Below are 12962 nucleotides of genomic sequence, written 5' to 3'. Positions count from 1 at the left end.
AAATTCACACAGGTTTCATTTGTAATAATCAAATACGAACAATTTTTTATTCACATATAAATACTCTCCTAACGATGATATACTTTAACACATATTCATTTAGCAATACCCGTTTTTAAATGCTACGTGTTCAACTGTATGACTAATAACATCACAAATGTAGATAGAATTAGTGTAACAATAGCATTAAATTAATTTATAACTAATTAAAATAATTTAATTTGTTTTAAAACGAAAGAAAATGGATTATGGCTGGAATGTGGATTTCCAGATGCCTGGACGACAGGCTTGGTGCAGTCATGCAGTTTAGGCTTCGTGTTTGTCTGCTTGAACTTCACCTGTCCTACCTCGCTAACGTCACCTTGTCCTCTTTCCTAGAAGTTGCTCCTCTGTGAGCTTGGTTTCCATTCCGGACTTCAGAAACCCTCTTGGACCTGTAAATAACCCAGCCTGGAGCCTACCCCAGCCCAACCGCGCACCTCGCAGAGTAATTTTAAGCTGTGGTTATTAATAATAACCCTGCAAACATTACCAGAATGCATCTTACAGGTGGCCCCCTGGTGTTCACTGTCGGCGGAAGCCCCAGCGGTGATAGATAAAGGTGTGTCCTGTCATTAGCGGCAGCAGTTACCTGAGAGCGTCGAGATTAAAGGGCGCTGCTGTAAGTAGAGGAAGAAAACACTTCGAAATTATGCTTTTATTCAGTATTTTCCAGCAATTTTTAACATTACAATGTTTATTTTTAATTTGTTTGCTTTTATCTCAGGGCGGCGTCCACTTAATCAACATAAAAAGGTAGTTTTTAATTTCCTTTTGTGTGTGTGTGTGTGTGAGAGAGAGAACGAGAGTGTGCACCTGTTTACTTCTCAGGGTTGGGATATTCATACTCGACTAATATCTAATATTATACTGCTCAAACATGATACAATACACTAATTTAAGTCTTTAAATGGTTTAATACCTGTTTATTGTTTATCTAATTCAATATGTGTGATCTTCAAAACGACCTTTGTTTGCTGAGAGCAATGACTCCGCACTTTGTTGTGGCAATATGGCTTCTACCTGATGGCTGCCTGTCGTTTTAATGGTGGTGTTTATGTTTCCACGTTTAAGGCTTCAGTTTGCTGATGTTTTGCCAAAAGAAAAAGGGTTTGTAAAAATAAAGACGTTGCAATTAAATCCAGGGAAAACCAGTTCTTGATTTGTCAAGATTTATAGTATTTAAAGCTTGTGATCTGATTCTTCTGACCCGGTGGTGTTTTTCTATCCTTCTCTGTGAGAGTAAAATGGCAGTTTGGTTAATTTGAGTTATGGAAATTCAGCATTTGCATTAAATGGCAGGATTGCAGGTGCAACAGGAACTGATCTCAAGACAGGTGTACCTGGGAGATTATAAACCTGTTTTAAGCTGGACTTTAAGACAAAAACAAAAAATTCAGTGAAAAAGGCAAATTGAATGTAAAGTGTTACGTCTTGAGTTGTCGTAAGTTGGTCGTAAACATGAAAGCATTGCAATGCATTTTTGCTGCAGTTTAAAAAGAAAGTACAGCACAAAGGTTGGACTTGAGCCAAGAGATGATGTTATCTCTGGAGCTGTTTTTTTCTTTCAGCCTAGTAACCCAGTCCACACCTATCCTGGTCACATGAGCCAGTATTTACACAGCCTGTTATTGACCGTTGGGAGCCTGAGCAAAGATAACACACAGACACTTTCAGGCTGTGGAGCCATTGTCTGTCCTGTTGATGTTCTTAGCAGTCTGCTGCACGATATGAACAATTTGCATATATGTTCTCAGAAAACAAAATGGTGGAACAAACAAGACGCCCAAGTCGTGTCATCGCCCTCCAGGCTGGACCTAGTGAGGTGGACCCTGGCACCCTGAGGTACTGTATAGTCCCGCCCTTGCCCCAGTTCGACTATTAATACCAAAAACAAACACACAGCTCGGGCTTGTGCCTTGGGCAAAAACAACTTTATAAAAAAGAGATTTTTATTGAGTTCCCCATATTTATGATGGATTCTAAACACACCTGCCTTTTCCTCCCTCAGGATCAGTGACAGGGTTGCACGGGCCTGTGGCCGCCAGTTGGCTTTAATCGGTGACCAGCTAGACCGAGAGTATGCCAGCAGAATGCCAAACCAGCTTCCGACTCCCTTAAACCTCCTGAGACCTGCCCAGGCACTGACTCGGACCATCTATAGGTAAAAAAAAAAAAATTTTCCCTCTTATTTTATTTCACTTATCAAACTATTACATTTGTGTGATTGGTTCTAACTTCTCACTGCTTCCTCATAGGGATATTCACAATCAGTTAGGAACTTTTCGGGGTTTGTCTGCTGCAATGAAGACCTGGTTAGTGAGCACTGCACCTGGGCAAGGGATCCTCAGAGTTGAGGCCTTGACAGCTTGGGTAACTCTTCTCTTTAACGCATCTCTGCATTATACGTATGCATAAAGGTTCATTGCTCTTAGTGTTTGCATTAAGGCTTTGTATTCCAAGGAAAAGAGATATCTTTCCATTTACAGCAGCGGGTTTATCCAATGACTCCAAAGTGTAGAGGTTTACACATGTGCCAAACAAGCAAAGCTTCCTGGTTTAATTCCTTTGGAGGTTGTGTCAGCAAAGTCAACAGATGCATAACCTGCAAAAACGTTTAATTGGCAGACAGTTTAATAAAGAATCAAAGATTTTAAAGTGGATCCCATCTGTGAACTATTTTCTGAATTTGAACCCCAATATAAATATGATTTTTAGATAAGAACCTATACATAAAACAAGGAGAAACTCAATTTAAACTTAAAAAAATAAAAATAATAGAGCCAAAATAGTCAAAATAGGTGGATTTGAGCAGTCTTGCTTTGTTGCATTGTTGACTGTTGTGCGGTCGTGTTATATTAAATATAATTTGGTACATCTATCCAAAACAGCCCACTTTTTCTCATTATGTCTCATTTTACAGGCATCCAACTTTAACCCAGTAACCTGCACTGGGTGGAACAGAGGAGCACTTGTTACTGTGGCACTGGTGGCCATGGTGACCATTTTCAGTGCACTATGGACGGAGCAGAAAGCTTAAGAGGGCCACGAGCAGGTCTTCTCAGCCATGTTTGTCAAAATATGTTTGCTATCGAGTGAGAATTACTGCTGTTTTCTCTTGCTGTTTACTTTGACTTTTCCCTTTTTTTTAAATAACTGTTTTTATTGAGCGGTATTGAAGTTGAAAGTGAGGACGACAACCTCTTCTCTCAAAAGAGAAGAAAAAAAAAGTATAATGTAAAATTAGTTGGGAGTAAATTGTTTAAAGGAAATCTAGCCTTGCCTAAGGAGTTGGCCAGTTTATTGTAGCAGTGACATGTTGATTCATGTCAGAAAACATGTTGACTGGACTGTTGCTGGCTTGCAGTCTTTTGTATCCAGATTTGTTTCTTACTGGTTTAAGAGGCCAAAATTTTTTCAAATGATATGTAGCATTGCTTAGTGTACAATGAAGGGAGCTGGACTTTCTGTTCAAGATTTGAAACTGCTTTTTCATGTGACGCCAAATAAACTTCTTAATGACAAAAATGTGACAACATTGTAAATTAAAAAAAGAAATTACACAAATCTTTAATTACACACTTGTAAAAAGACAAGAAGCAACCACAGGAGCTTTATCAGTCTTCATATGCGGTGACTTCCACATGGGCGTACGTTTGGTATGCCTTCCTGTTGCACTTCTGAAGCGTGGCGCCCAGCTGCCTTCCGGGTCCGACCTCGTAGGTGTGTGGGAAATGCTGTCCTTGCGTCCTCTCGTAGATCTCGTGCAGGGTCTGCTCCCATTTCACTGGTGACACCAGCTGCTTAACAAGCTGCCTGCGCACGTGGCTCTCGTTCATGTAACGTTTTCCATCTACGTTGGAGTAGACGCTGATCTCAGGACGTCGTACCTGGACGGGAAGGGGATGAATAGGAAATCGCACATGGAACTTGTGGTTAGGAGGCTCAAAAATGATTTAAATACAATGTCAGATGAACAACACATGGACCCTGACTTTATCAGTCCCTAACATGCCAAATCTTCTTTACAGTGTTGCTTATTTAGGCTTATTTTTTAATTAAATAAATGACACTGTGTTATATGTTGTTTTGCAGCTCATATGTGCTTGTATTTACTTAATTTTAAGACCTGCTAAGGACCAGATGTAAAATCTTGGGTATACTTTCCATTTAACTTTCCGAGTCAGACTGAATAGGATGGGTTATCTTTTAAAAATGAGGACTGGTGTAGCTTTACAGAGTAATTGAATGCATGTTTCAGAAAATATGTTAATCCCTTTTGGATAAAGTGGCTGACTGACCTCCACCTGCCGGAGCACCTCTCTGAGAGGTTCAGTAGCCGATGCCATCAGCTCAGTATGGAACGCACCACTGACTGGGAGAGTTTTGGTCCGCATGAACTTTAGGCGCCGAGAGTTTTCCTGGAGGAAATCCAGAGCCTGAGAAGTCAAAGAAGACAGCAGAAATGACAAGAGCAGCTCTAACAACTTTTTTGATGGTTGAGAGAAAAGACAGAAAAGAGAACACAATAGATTCACGGTATATTAAAGCAGCAAGAATATATGAATGCATTACCTGCTGGTGCCCTGCAATAACCCTGCCATCTGGAAACAGGTAGTTGGCCACAGAGCACACAGGATTCTCCATCCCCAGACTCTTGCAGTGCTCTTTTGCCTGCAGACAGGCATAATTATACTGAGCCTGAGGTCTACCAATGACTGACAGCATCCCACTGGGAACCAGTTCTGAGGCCTTCTGCATAGTCTCCGCTCGCACCTTCACTGCATACAAAGCTAGAAGATGCATAAGGAGTAAATACAGAATATTAACCAAAGTTGTGATTAAAACACCTTTTACAAGTGCACAAAAAAACCCCAAAAAAGAAATCTTTCTACCTTCTGCAAAGTTCATTGCCCCAGAAAAGACAAGAGCAGCAAATTCTCCGACACTGAAACCTGCAGCAGCGACACACATCTCAATGGCCTGTGTACAGCAGGAAACAAGTCAAAAAAAAATAAAAAAAAATAAAAATGTAACAGCCTCCCGATTATGACCGATATATCATTTACGTCACTGATACATCCGTAACTGAAATTAACTCAGAACAATTTGTTTATTTTTTTAAATGGTCATTCAGAATCAGAAGATTATTTACGGTGATGTTTTTGGTGGGAGTGAAACAACAATCTACTGATAAAAACAATAAAAACAAGATGTGATAATAAGAAATAACCACTGTTGGAAGCCTTATTTACTCTACCGCCTTAATCAGGTGCAGTAATTAAAGTTGAAATGAGAAACTTTGCATTTGAAAGATGCTCTTCTACTGGGCACTCAAGCATCATTCATCCACACCCTCATACATAATGTGCGCACATTTTAAATATAAATTAATATTACTGTAGCAGTATTTTTTAAAAATGAAAAAAAAAGATAAACTGGCCACATTTAAGAAGGCAGGACCTGCAGTTATTGTCCTTTTTCCAGACATTTATCTGGCACTTACTTTGGGGTTTTCTTGGTTGAGTCTCTCCACAGCAGCCAGGGAGGTGACAAACACCGCCGGCTGACAGTGAACCGTTTTCTGCAGCTCGTCCTCGGGGCCCTCCAGACACAGAGACAGCAGGTCGTAACCCAGGATCTTCTGGGCTACGGTGAACATTTCTTTAACGTTGGGGTATTTTAAAAGTCCTCTGCCCATGCCCACAAACTGGCTGCCCTGACCGGGGAAGAGGAGCACGGAGCAGCCGCTGGGGTCTTTTTTGGGTCTCCGCTGAGGCGCCGCGGCTGGCTCGCTGTTCGGGGGAGAAGCGGGGGCTTCAGCCGGAGGAGGGTAATCTCCAGCCGTGGAACCGGGCTTGTTGGTGGACAGCGTCCTGCTCAGAGAGACCAGCGACCTGACCTTCCCTCTGGAAGATGCTGCCATCCTGACTGCCACTGATGCCAACATGAGCTGTTCCTCATCCAACGACGTGTCTGCGGATGAAATAAGACGCACAGCCCGCCCGGACAAACTGTAATCACCGAAAGAGTCAACTTTGCTTGAACTCAACTCTGACATCTGCTCGGCATGACACCTCACAGGGAGACGCCATGTTGTTTATACGGAGTTTATTCTCGTCTTCTTCCGGTTGACGTTCAGGCTCTTTCACGCTGCAGCGCCACCTCAGGTCAAAGTATGTCATGTCATACAAAATTTACTACAAAGTGAAAATAACTATAAGAGCTTTTAAGTATACACAGACATGCGCTTCTTAAATTTAGCTTAATTGGCTCCACAGGTAGGAAGTAAAAAAGTAAAAAAAAAACTTCCTTGCTGTACTTAATTTTTACTCCCTACGTTTTTAAACAAATATCTGTAGTTTCCACTCCGTATATTTTCAAAACAAACTCGTTACTTTGGGTTTAACCCATTGGGGGAAGTTAATATTTCACGTCACTGCAGGCCTTCAAACAATGAGATTTGAGCCTAAACAGTGACACATGAAAGGCAGTCGCGTTTTAATCAGTAGAGGATGTCGCATAAAAAGAGATGAAAGAGCAAACCGTGTACCGTAGTTTTGATTCATTTATTTTTAGCACAACACCAGAACAACCCCACGAGCCAATAATTTGCGGTACTTCAGAAAAAAAGGAGTGAACATAAAAGGGAGTAAAATGTTGTGTCAGGTAATTTGAAATGCAGCATTTCTATCACCTCAACAAACACTAACTGTGTCACAGTGTGTTGCTAGCTAAAGCTCCACTTGCTGTATTTCACAGGAGGAGAAAGAATGAGAGCTAACTTCACTCAGAGTATAGAAAGAAAGAGAAAGAAACCAGGCCGTATTTAAAGGTAAGGACTGCTTAGTGATATTTGATAAAATGTAATTGTATTTTAACAGGGACATAAAATTCTTGTCTTACTCCCTTCTTCTAGCTCGAAATTACTTGCCAAGTGGTAAGGACCGTTCATGGTCACACGGTGAGAACATTGGTGTTGACTATGAAGAGATACGGTCAGACAGGGGAGGGGCCAGTCAGATTTATCAACTCAACCTCCTTAAAGCATGGAGAGAGGCTGAAACCAATCTCTGGTGAACCCGGTTAAGGAAAGAGATGAGTTGGTGCCTGAGATGCCAAATTCCAACATCCTCATTCCCGCCATTGAGATAACACTCTCACACAGGCCCAGAGAGCAGATGTTGCTGCATTGCAGATGTGTTATACCCCCTGCCCAGCCGAATGCCTCTCAAAAAGAAAATTTTGCAGAAAATCAGTGTGATCGCTTGGCTCACTGGAATTATCATCTCGATATCTCTTGTCCTTCTTTCATTTCAGACGTCTTGAAAACAAGTTTTAACAAAGTCCTGGAGAAGTGCCCAATGCTGGAGGACCTCCTGCTTTACCCCTGGCTCAGATAAACTCCTCTCTGACACAAACACACACGCATACTGAATTCACATCTTGCCATACAAATGTGATACAGTAACCAACTTTCTTTCTTTCAGAAAAAAAGAAAATTGGGAGACTCAAAATTTTCCTCACAGTAATGTTTGCATCAGTCTATCAGATGAATACCCTCCAAGTCCAATATTTATATTAGTTACAGTGATAATGCTTGGTGTCTACTTTCAGCCACTGCAGTAGAATGCAAGGAATGAATCTCATTGAAATTGTAGTTGCATTTGCTATTTAATTTAATTGTCATGGATGATACACAGACAACCCAACAGCAAACAGAGGAAAACAATGGGCTTAAATACACAGAGGGATAAATGAGGGAATAAGACACAGGATGAGAGCACAGCTGCGAGAAATCACAAACAGCAAGACCATGGGGAAGGAAAACTGAAAACACTAGTCTAAGGAGCTTAGAAAGAAAACGTCTGGACTTCTTTAAGTTGCTTGAAGACATTCAAGCAAAGTTTAAGTTCTGACGCTTTCTTTCCAAACTCCTTAGACTACGATGACCTAGATGACTGAGAACCTTCACAGACATGAAAACACTAACATAGCACACATGACTATCAAAGTAAAACAGCAAACAAGAGACTTTTACAAAGACACAGAGTTGACACAGAGACATGACTGACTGGGGAGAAATTGGGGAACATGGAAACAAGAATGAATAGATATGACACGTGGGACACAGGGGCAAGGCAAAGTAACAGAAACCTAAAGCCTAAGAATATAACACAAGAAGAAAACAATAAAGAGAACCAAAAACATACATAAGAATAATCAATGAATATAAATGAACAAACACAAAACACTGGGTCACAGACTCAGTACCATGACAGTTAAATGTACATAATAAATACTTTAAATCAGATGACAATGTAGCTGACACTGTGTTTATTAGTGTGTGGTCAACCACAAATCTTCATACTGTCATCCATAGATGAGGTCTTTATACAAATGATGAAAGATAATGAAAGAAACTGTTTAATTGATATGAAATGATTGAATTATATGAAATATTATGGCTTTGTCTGCCAGAGTGTTTTTCTGTAAACTACTTTGAACTACTGGCAGTCAGTGAAGTCACTGAAAGGCAAGATTCTATGTTGTGTTGCCGTAGTTTCCAGAGTTTACTTATAAAGCTCACTTACAGAATTCAGTTAGAAAAGTCAAGCATTTGAAAGGTGCACATTTGAAGAAGTATTAACTCAATATTAACTCATTACGGTTTACATTTTCGATTTTAAAGGGTCTCCGAAATTACAATGAAAAAGGAAACAAGAAAAATTACCACTCCGGCCGATAAGAAAGATTCAGGAGATCAAGGTAAGTAAAATAATAAAATAAGAACCTGGTAAAATCCAAATCCTAGAAATGTTGACACTGTGTGAATCATTTTTGAAGCAATTGAATCATATGTTTGATTGAAAATAGCTTTAATACAAGATGTCTAATCAAAGGAAGGTTACCGGTCTTTTGGTAAAATAATGTAATAAGTTTATTCTTGGACTCAACAGTAAAAACAGACCAACAAGTGTCATCAAGATCTAAGACTTAGTAAACCTAGTATCAATTCGCACTGGTCAGTTTTTTTAATCCCAAGAATAAACTTGTGATCATTTAAGCAAAAGCAATTTCAAATTCTTTGCCATCAAACTGCTTCCAGTCCTGATGTCGGGGACTCTTTTTCACCACTGTGTTGTTGTCGTCGTTTATAGATTGTAAGAGCAGGACTGCTAAAAGAAAGGCCAGTCCTGAAAAGAAGACCCCAATAAAAAGGAGGAGGGTCGCTGAGCAGGCTGGTCCTTCCACCAGCTCAGATGTGGTCAAAGGAGTGAAGCGCAAGGTTGTGCAAGATGAAGAGGGCACAACAAAGAGAGCAAAGAAGGCTAAACTTCTCGACCATACGAGCGGTGACAAGGAGCAAGCATCCTCCTCGTTGGACTCTGGTAAAGGTAGGCTAATTAGTTGAATAAGGGGGTAGATTAAGTGTGGTTGCTAGGTTTAAGATATTGGTGTTTAGTGTTTGTGTCTATCATCCAGTGAGCTGATGTGCTTTTGGTGTTTTCCACATCTCCAGACTTGAACAACAAACAGGAGTGCACAAAAAATGGCAAAAGAAAGGCCACGGGAGACAACAGAGAGTCACCCAAGAAAAAAAAAAGGAATGTGGACCAGGGCAAAAAATCAGTAGCAGACCAAAAACGTAAGTAGCAAGCAGCTTGGGTTTTATATTCAGGGGAAGGGCAGAAGGAACATTTAGGCTACAGAGGAGAGTAATTTGTGTCACAGCTGTAATAAAACAAGATTTGCTGTTTTGTCTGTTCAGGTGAATTCCAAGCCAGATATGTGGAGGAGCACCAGCTCGGAGAAGGAGGCTGCGGAGCAGTGTTTTCTGGCTACCGGATAGAAGATCGTTTTCCAGTAAGTGTTCAGATGATGGTAGTAAGACAGGCAGTAACGCAGATAATGGATAATATCGTAAACTGAGACGTCTGCTGTGTTTCCACCTTTCATTATGTCATACTGAGGAAATGCTCACCAATGCTCTGTGTCTTCTAGGTTGCCATCAAACACATTCCCAAAAATAAAGTCTACTGCAAAGTGGCGGTAAGCGTCCAACACTTGAATTAGTTTTACATTACTGGATTGAATGCGGCGTTCCTCATCATCCACTTTGTTGTAATATTTCAGGATGAAAATGGGAAGATGCTCTCGGTGGAAGTGGCCATTATGCTTAAACTTGCAGGTGAAGCAGAAGGGTCAGTGGGAATATCAGCACCTGTGTCCTTGCTGGAGTGGTTCGACTTTGGCAAAGAGCTGATCCTGGTGCTGGAGAGACCTGTCCCTGCTGTGGACCTGCAAAAATACAAAGCAGAAAATGGAAGAGCTTTACCAGAGGACAAGGCCAAGGTAGGTTGACTGGGAGAGCCTTAGACTGTACAGCATTCAATCAAGGCAGAAAAGCATTAACTCATTATTGTGTTTTTCATCTTTTCCAGGTCATTCTGAAGCAACTAGTTGATGCTGTAAAGGAACTTGAGGAGAAACACATCTTTCATCGGGACATCAAGGGACAAAACATTCTGATTGAGACTGGCTCAGATGTGCCTCGAGTTCGCATCATTGACTTTGGACTGAGCTGCTTTGTTAAACAGCGATCTCTGTATCGCATCTTCTATGGTAACATATTCTGCTCCTGCTTTTCACAGATGTAACAATTTGTGTCTTTTGTTTTAGAAGAAATTGCAATTGTGTCTGTTTGTTAGGCACTCCTCTTCACATCCCTCCTGAGTGGTACATTAGGAGCTGCTACAGGTGTGGACCCACCACGGTGTGGCAAATGGGAGTGGTGTTGTATGAAGCGCTTCATGCACGATACTTTAGTACCGCGAGGTTCCTCACAAAGCAACTGAGCATCAAAAAGCGTCTGTCCACAGGTAAGAAAACTTCACACTTCCAGATTCACTGATGCCTTGGATCACTAGAACTATCATCTTCATCTTTTTGATCTTTTCTTTCTTTCAAGAATGCCGGAATTTCTTGGACGCATGTTTAGCTTTAGCCCCGGAGAAGCGCCCAACACTGGAGGAGCTCCAGCTTCACCCCTGGCTAAGATAACACACACAAACACACAATTCACACCTTATCATGTAAGTGTGATACATTGTAGTAACTTCCTTTCTTTTTTCTGTTGGACAGGAATAGATAGAGTGGGTCAATCTTAAAAAATAAATAAATAAAAATTTAGCTTTTTCGGAGTTCCTGTAACCCCCCCAGCCATCCCAGGAAAGGGGATTTCTCTTTGAATGGGCTTTCCCGAGGTTTCTTCCCATCGATCTGGCCCCCTGGGGAGTTTTTCCTCGTCTTCATAGAGAGCTTGGGCTGGGTCAGGAGCTCCATCAAAACTGTCTTTATTTGATGACATTAAAGTCATCAAATAAAGATGTGTTTTACTTAAAGTAAAATTTGATCAAAATAAAACTTGTTTAATTCATCTTTGCTGAAGATTCTCCTTCATTACTATTTTGTTTTGTTTTTTTTACCCATGGTGCATTTTGACAAATAAGAAAACTGAATCAGGTTAAAGTGTGCACAAAGACAGTCACACTGCAAATGATCTGAAGACTTGCATCTGTTGCTCTAACCCCCAACTAGTTTAGACAGATTTCCTGGTTCTACCAGAGGTTTTTTCCTTCAAGAAGGGAGTTTTTCCTTCCCACTGTTGCTGAGTGTTTGCTCATAGTGGGTTGTAAAAGCATAAAAGTTAATAAGAGGCATTCATAGCAGAGTTATCACAGAGGGAACTATATAGCTTAAATGTACAATTTCTACAGGACGAATTATAACTTCATTATGTATAAAAGCTCCTGTGGATAATTACTCCTATTTGTAACTTTACACAAGAGAAAGTTTGCTGTCACACTATTTATAACAGGTTGGGTTTTGTCCTCTGAGTTGAGCCTTTGGTTGCAGTTTATTGAAGAATTTCCTCTAAAGTAGCTGTTGATAAAGATTTAAGGTCCTGTTTATATACAGAAATATGCTTTAGTTCATGTTTTTTTACATGTCTGCCTCAGTGGATCAGTAGAAGATCTGGCACAGGAAACTAGATGATGAAAAAAGGTTACGAATACACATATATATCTATATAGATACAGATATTCTCATGGTGGGTTCACGCCCTCGGCCCACGCCCCTCTGAGGAGGAAACACCTGGGCCTCATCAGTGCAGCCAGCATTTAAGCCAGGGAGTGGCTTCTACTCATCGCTGGATCGTTGTGTGTGACTCGCGTCAGTGCAGCCCGGCTCTCAGCAAGTTCTCATTTGCTTCCCTGTGCAAAACCTCTAACGTGTGTTTCCTTCTGTACATAGATCCCCTGGACCCGACTCTGCATTCCCCGAGCGGATTCCCTTTTTGTGTGAGTGTTTGGAGAGAGAGTCAGAAGAGGAGCAAGTGTCTTTTCCCTACCTGGATTTCCCCGGAGCCTTTTCCCTGTCACCGCTTTGTATATAGCACTATCCCCTGCACTGTTTGTATATACACCTGGTGGAACTGTAATAAATACTGACTGTGCCTCTGAGTCCTGCATGTGAGTCCTCAAGCGAACCGTGACACCCACACAGATGAGAGCTTAGCAGTGAAGCTCTCTCTTAAAATTTGAGTTATAAAGTCAGAAGTTATCACTGACAGAGATCCATGTTCTTTTAACATAAGAAAGAATATTTGCTGAAATTGACATTAATCCAAGCCCTTAAAACGCCATTTTGGATTAAGCATTTCCTTTTAGAAAAGTCTTCAATGAGCAGGAAGCTCCAGTACTGAAAAAAGAAGCCAACATCAACTGCTAAACGTGCTAAAAGTAAGTAAGTCCCTGTAGACTCCTATGATCAAAACACATACAGTATAAAAGTTATAGGTTACAGATCTGAAAAGTAAAACAAATGTCAAAGTGCAAAAAGACTTATGGTCCCATAGA

At 40.8% G+C, this 12962-nt stretch overlaps 3 protein-coding genes across 3 annotated transcripts; 2 read left to right on the top strand and 1 right to left on the bottom strand.

Annotated features, from left to right (window-relative positions):
* Positions 1 to 477: 477 nt before the first annotated feature.
* Positions 478 to 4121, top strand: bik (BCL2 interacting killer). Its single transcript, XM_076875484.1, has 6 exons — positions 478 to 661; positions 767 to 795; positions 1797 to 1884; positions 2051 to 2203; positions 2298 to 2412; positions 2963 to 4121. Exons 3-6 carry the CDS (start codon positions 1805 to 1807, stop codon positions 3077 to 3079), a joined length of 465 nt encoding a protein of 154 aa, XP_076731599.1. The 5' UTR covers positions 478 to 661; positions 767 to 795; positions 1797 to 1804; the 3' UTR covers positions 3080 to 4121.
* LOC101482890 (malonyl CoA:ACP acyltransferase (mitochondrial)) lies at positions 3585 to 6168 on the bottom strand. The gene is made up of 5 exons (XM_014408335.4): positions 5546 to 6168; positions 4935 to 5022; positions 4615 to 4832; positions 4341 to 4478; positions 3585 to 3929 (listed from the first exon to the last, which is right to left on the bottom strand). The coding sequence occupies exons 1-5, from the start codon at positions 6098 to 6100 to the stop codon at positions 3657 to 3659; spliced, it is 1272 nt and encodes a 423-aa protein (XP_014263821.2). The 5' UTR covers positions 6101 to 6168; the 3' UTR covers positions 3585 to 3656.
* A 173-nt stretch (positions 6169 to 6341) lies between these two features.
* LOC112436256 (serine/threonine-protein kinase pim-1-like) lies at positions 6342 to 12566 on the top strand. The gene is made up of 12 exons (XM_076876039.1): positions 6342 to 6708; positions 6802 to 6874; positions 6959 to 7115; positions 7360 to 8808; positions 9201 to 9437; positions 9563 to 9688; positions 9812 to 9906; positions 10045 to 10092; positions 10177 to 10395; positions 10485 to 10665; positions 10752 to 10922; positions 11012 to 12566. The coding sequence occupies exons 4-12, from the start codon at positions 8748 to 8750 to the stop codon at positions 11101 to 11103; spliced, it is 1230 nt and encodes a 409-aa protein (XP_076732154.1). The 5' UTR covers positions 6342 to 6708; positions 6802 to 6874; positions 6959 to 7115; positions 7360 to 8747; the 3' UTR covers positions 11104 to 12566.
* The last annotated feature ends 396 nt before the right edge of the window (positions 12567 to 12962 follow it).

This window comes from Maylandia zebra, linkage group LG17 (genome assembly GCF_041146795.1).
Source record: "Maylandia zebra isolate NMK-2024a linkage group LG17, Mzebra_GT3a, whole genome shotgun sequence".
Classification (NCBI taxonomy): domain Eukaryota; kingdom Metazoa; phylum Chordata; class Actinopteri; order Cichliformes; family Cichlidae; genus Maylandia; species Maylandia zebra.
Note: the sequence above shows the minus strand (reverse complement) of the source record. Positions and strands in the feature narration are given on the sequence as shown.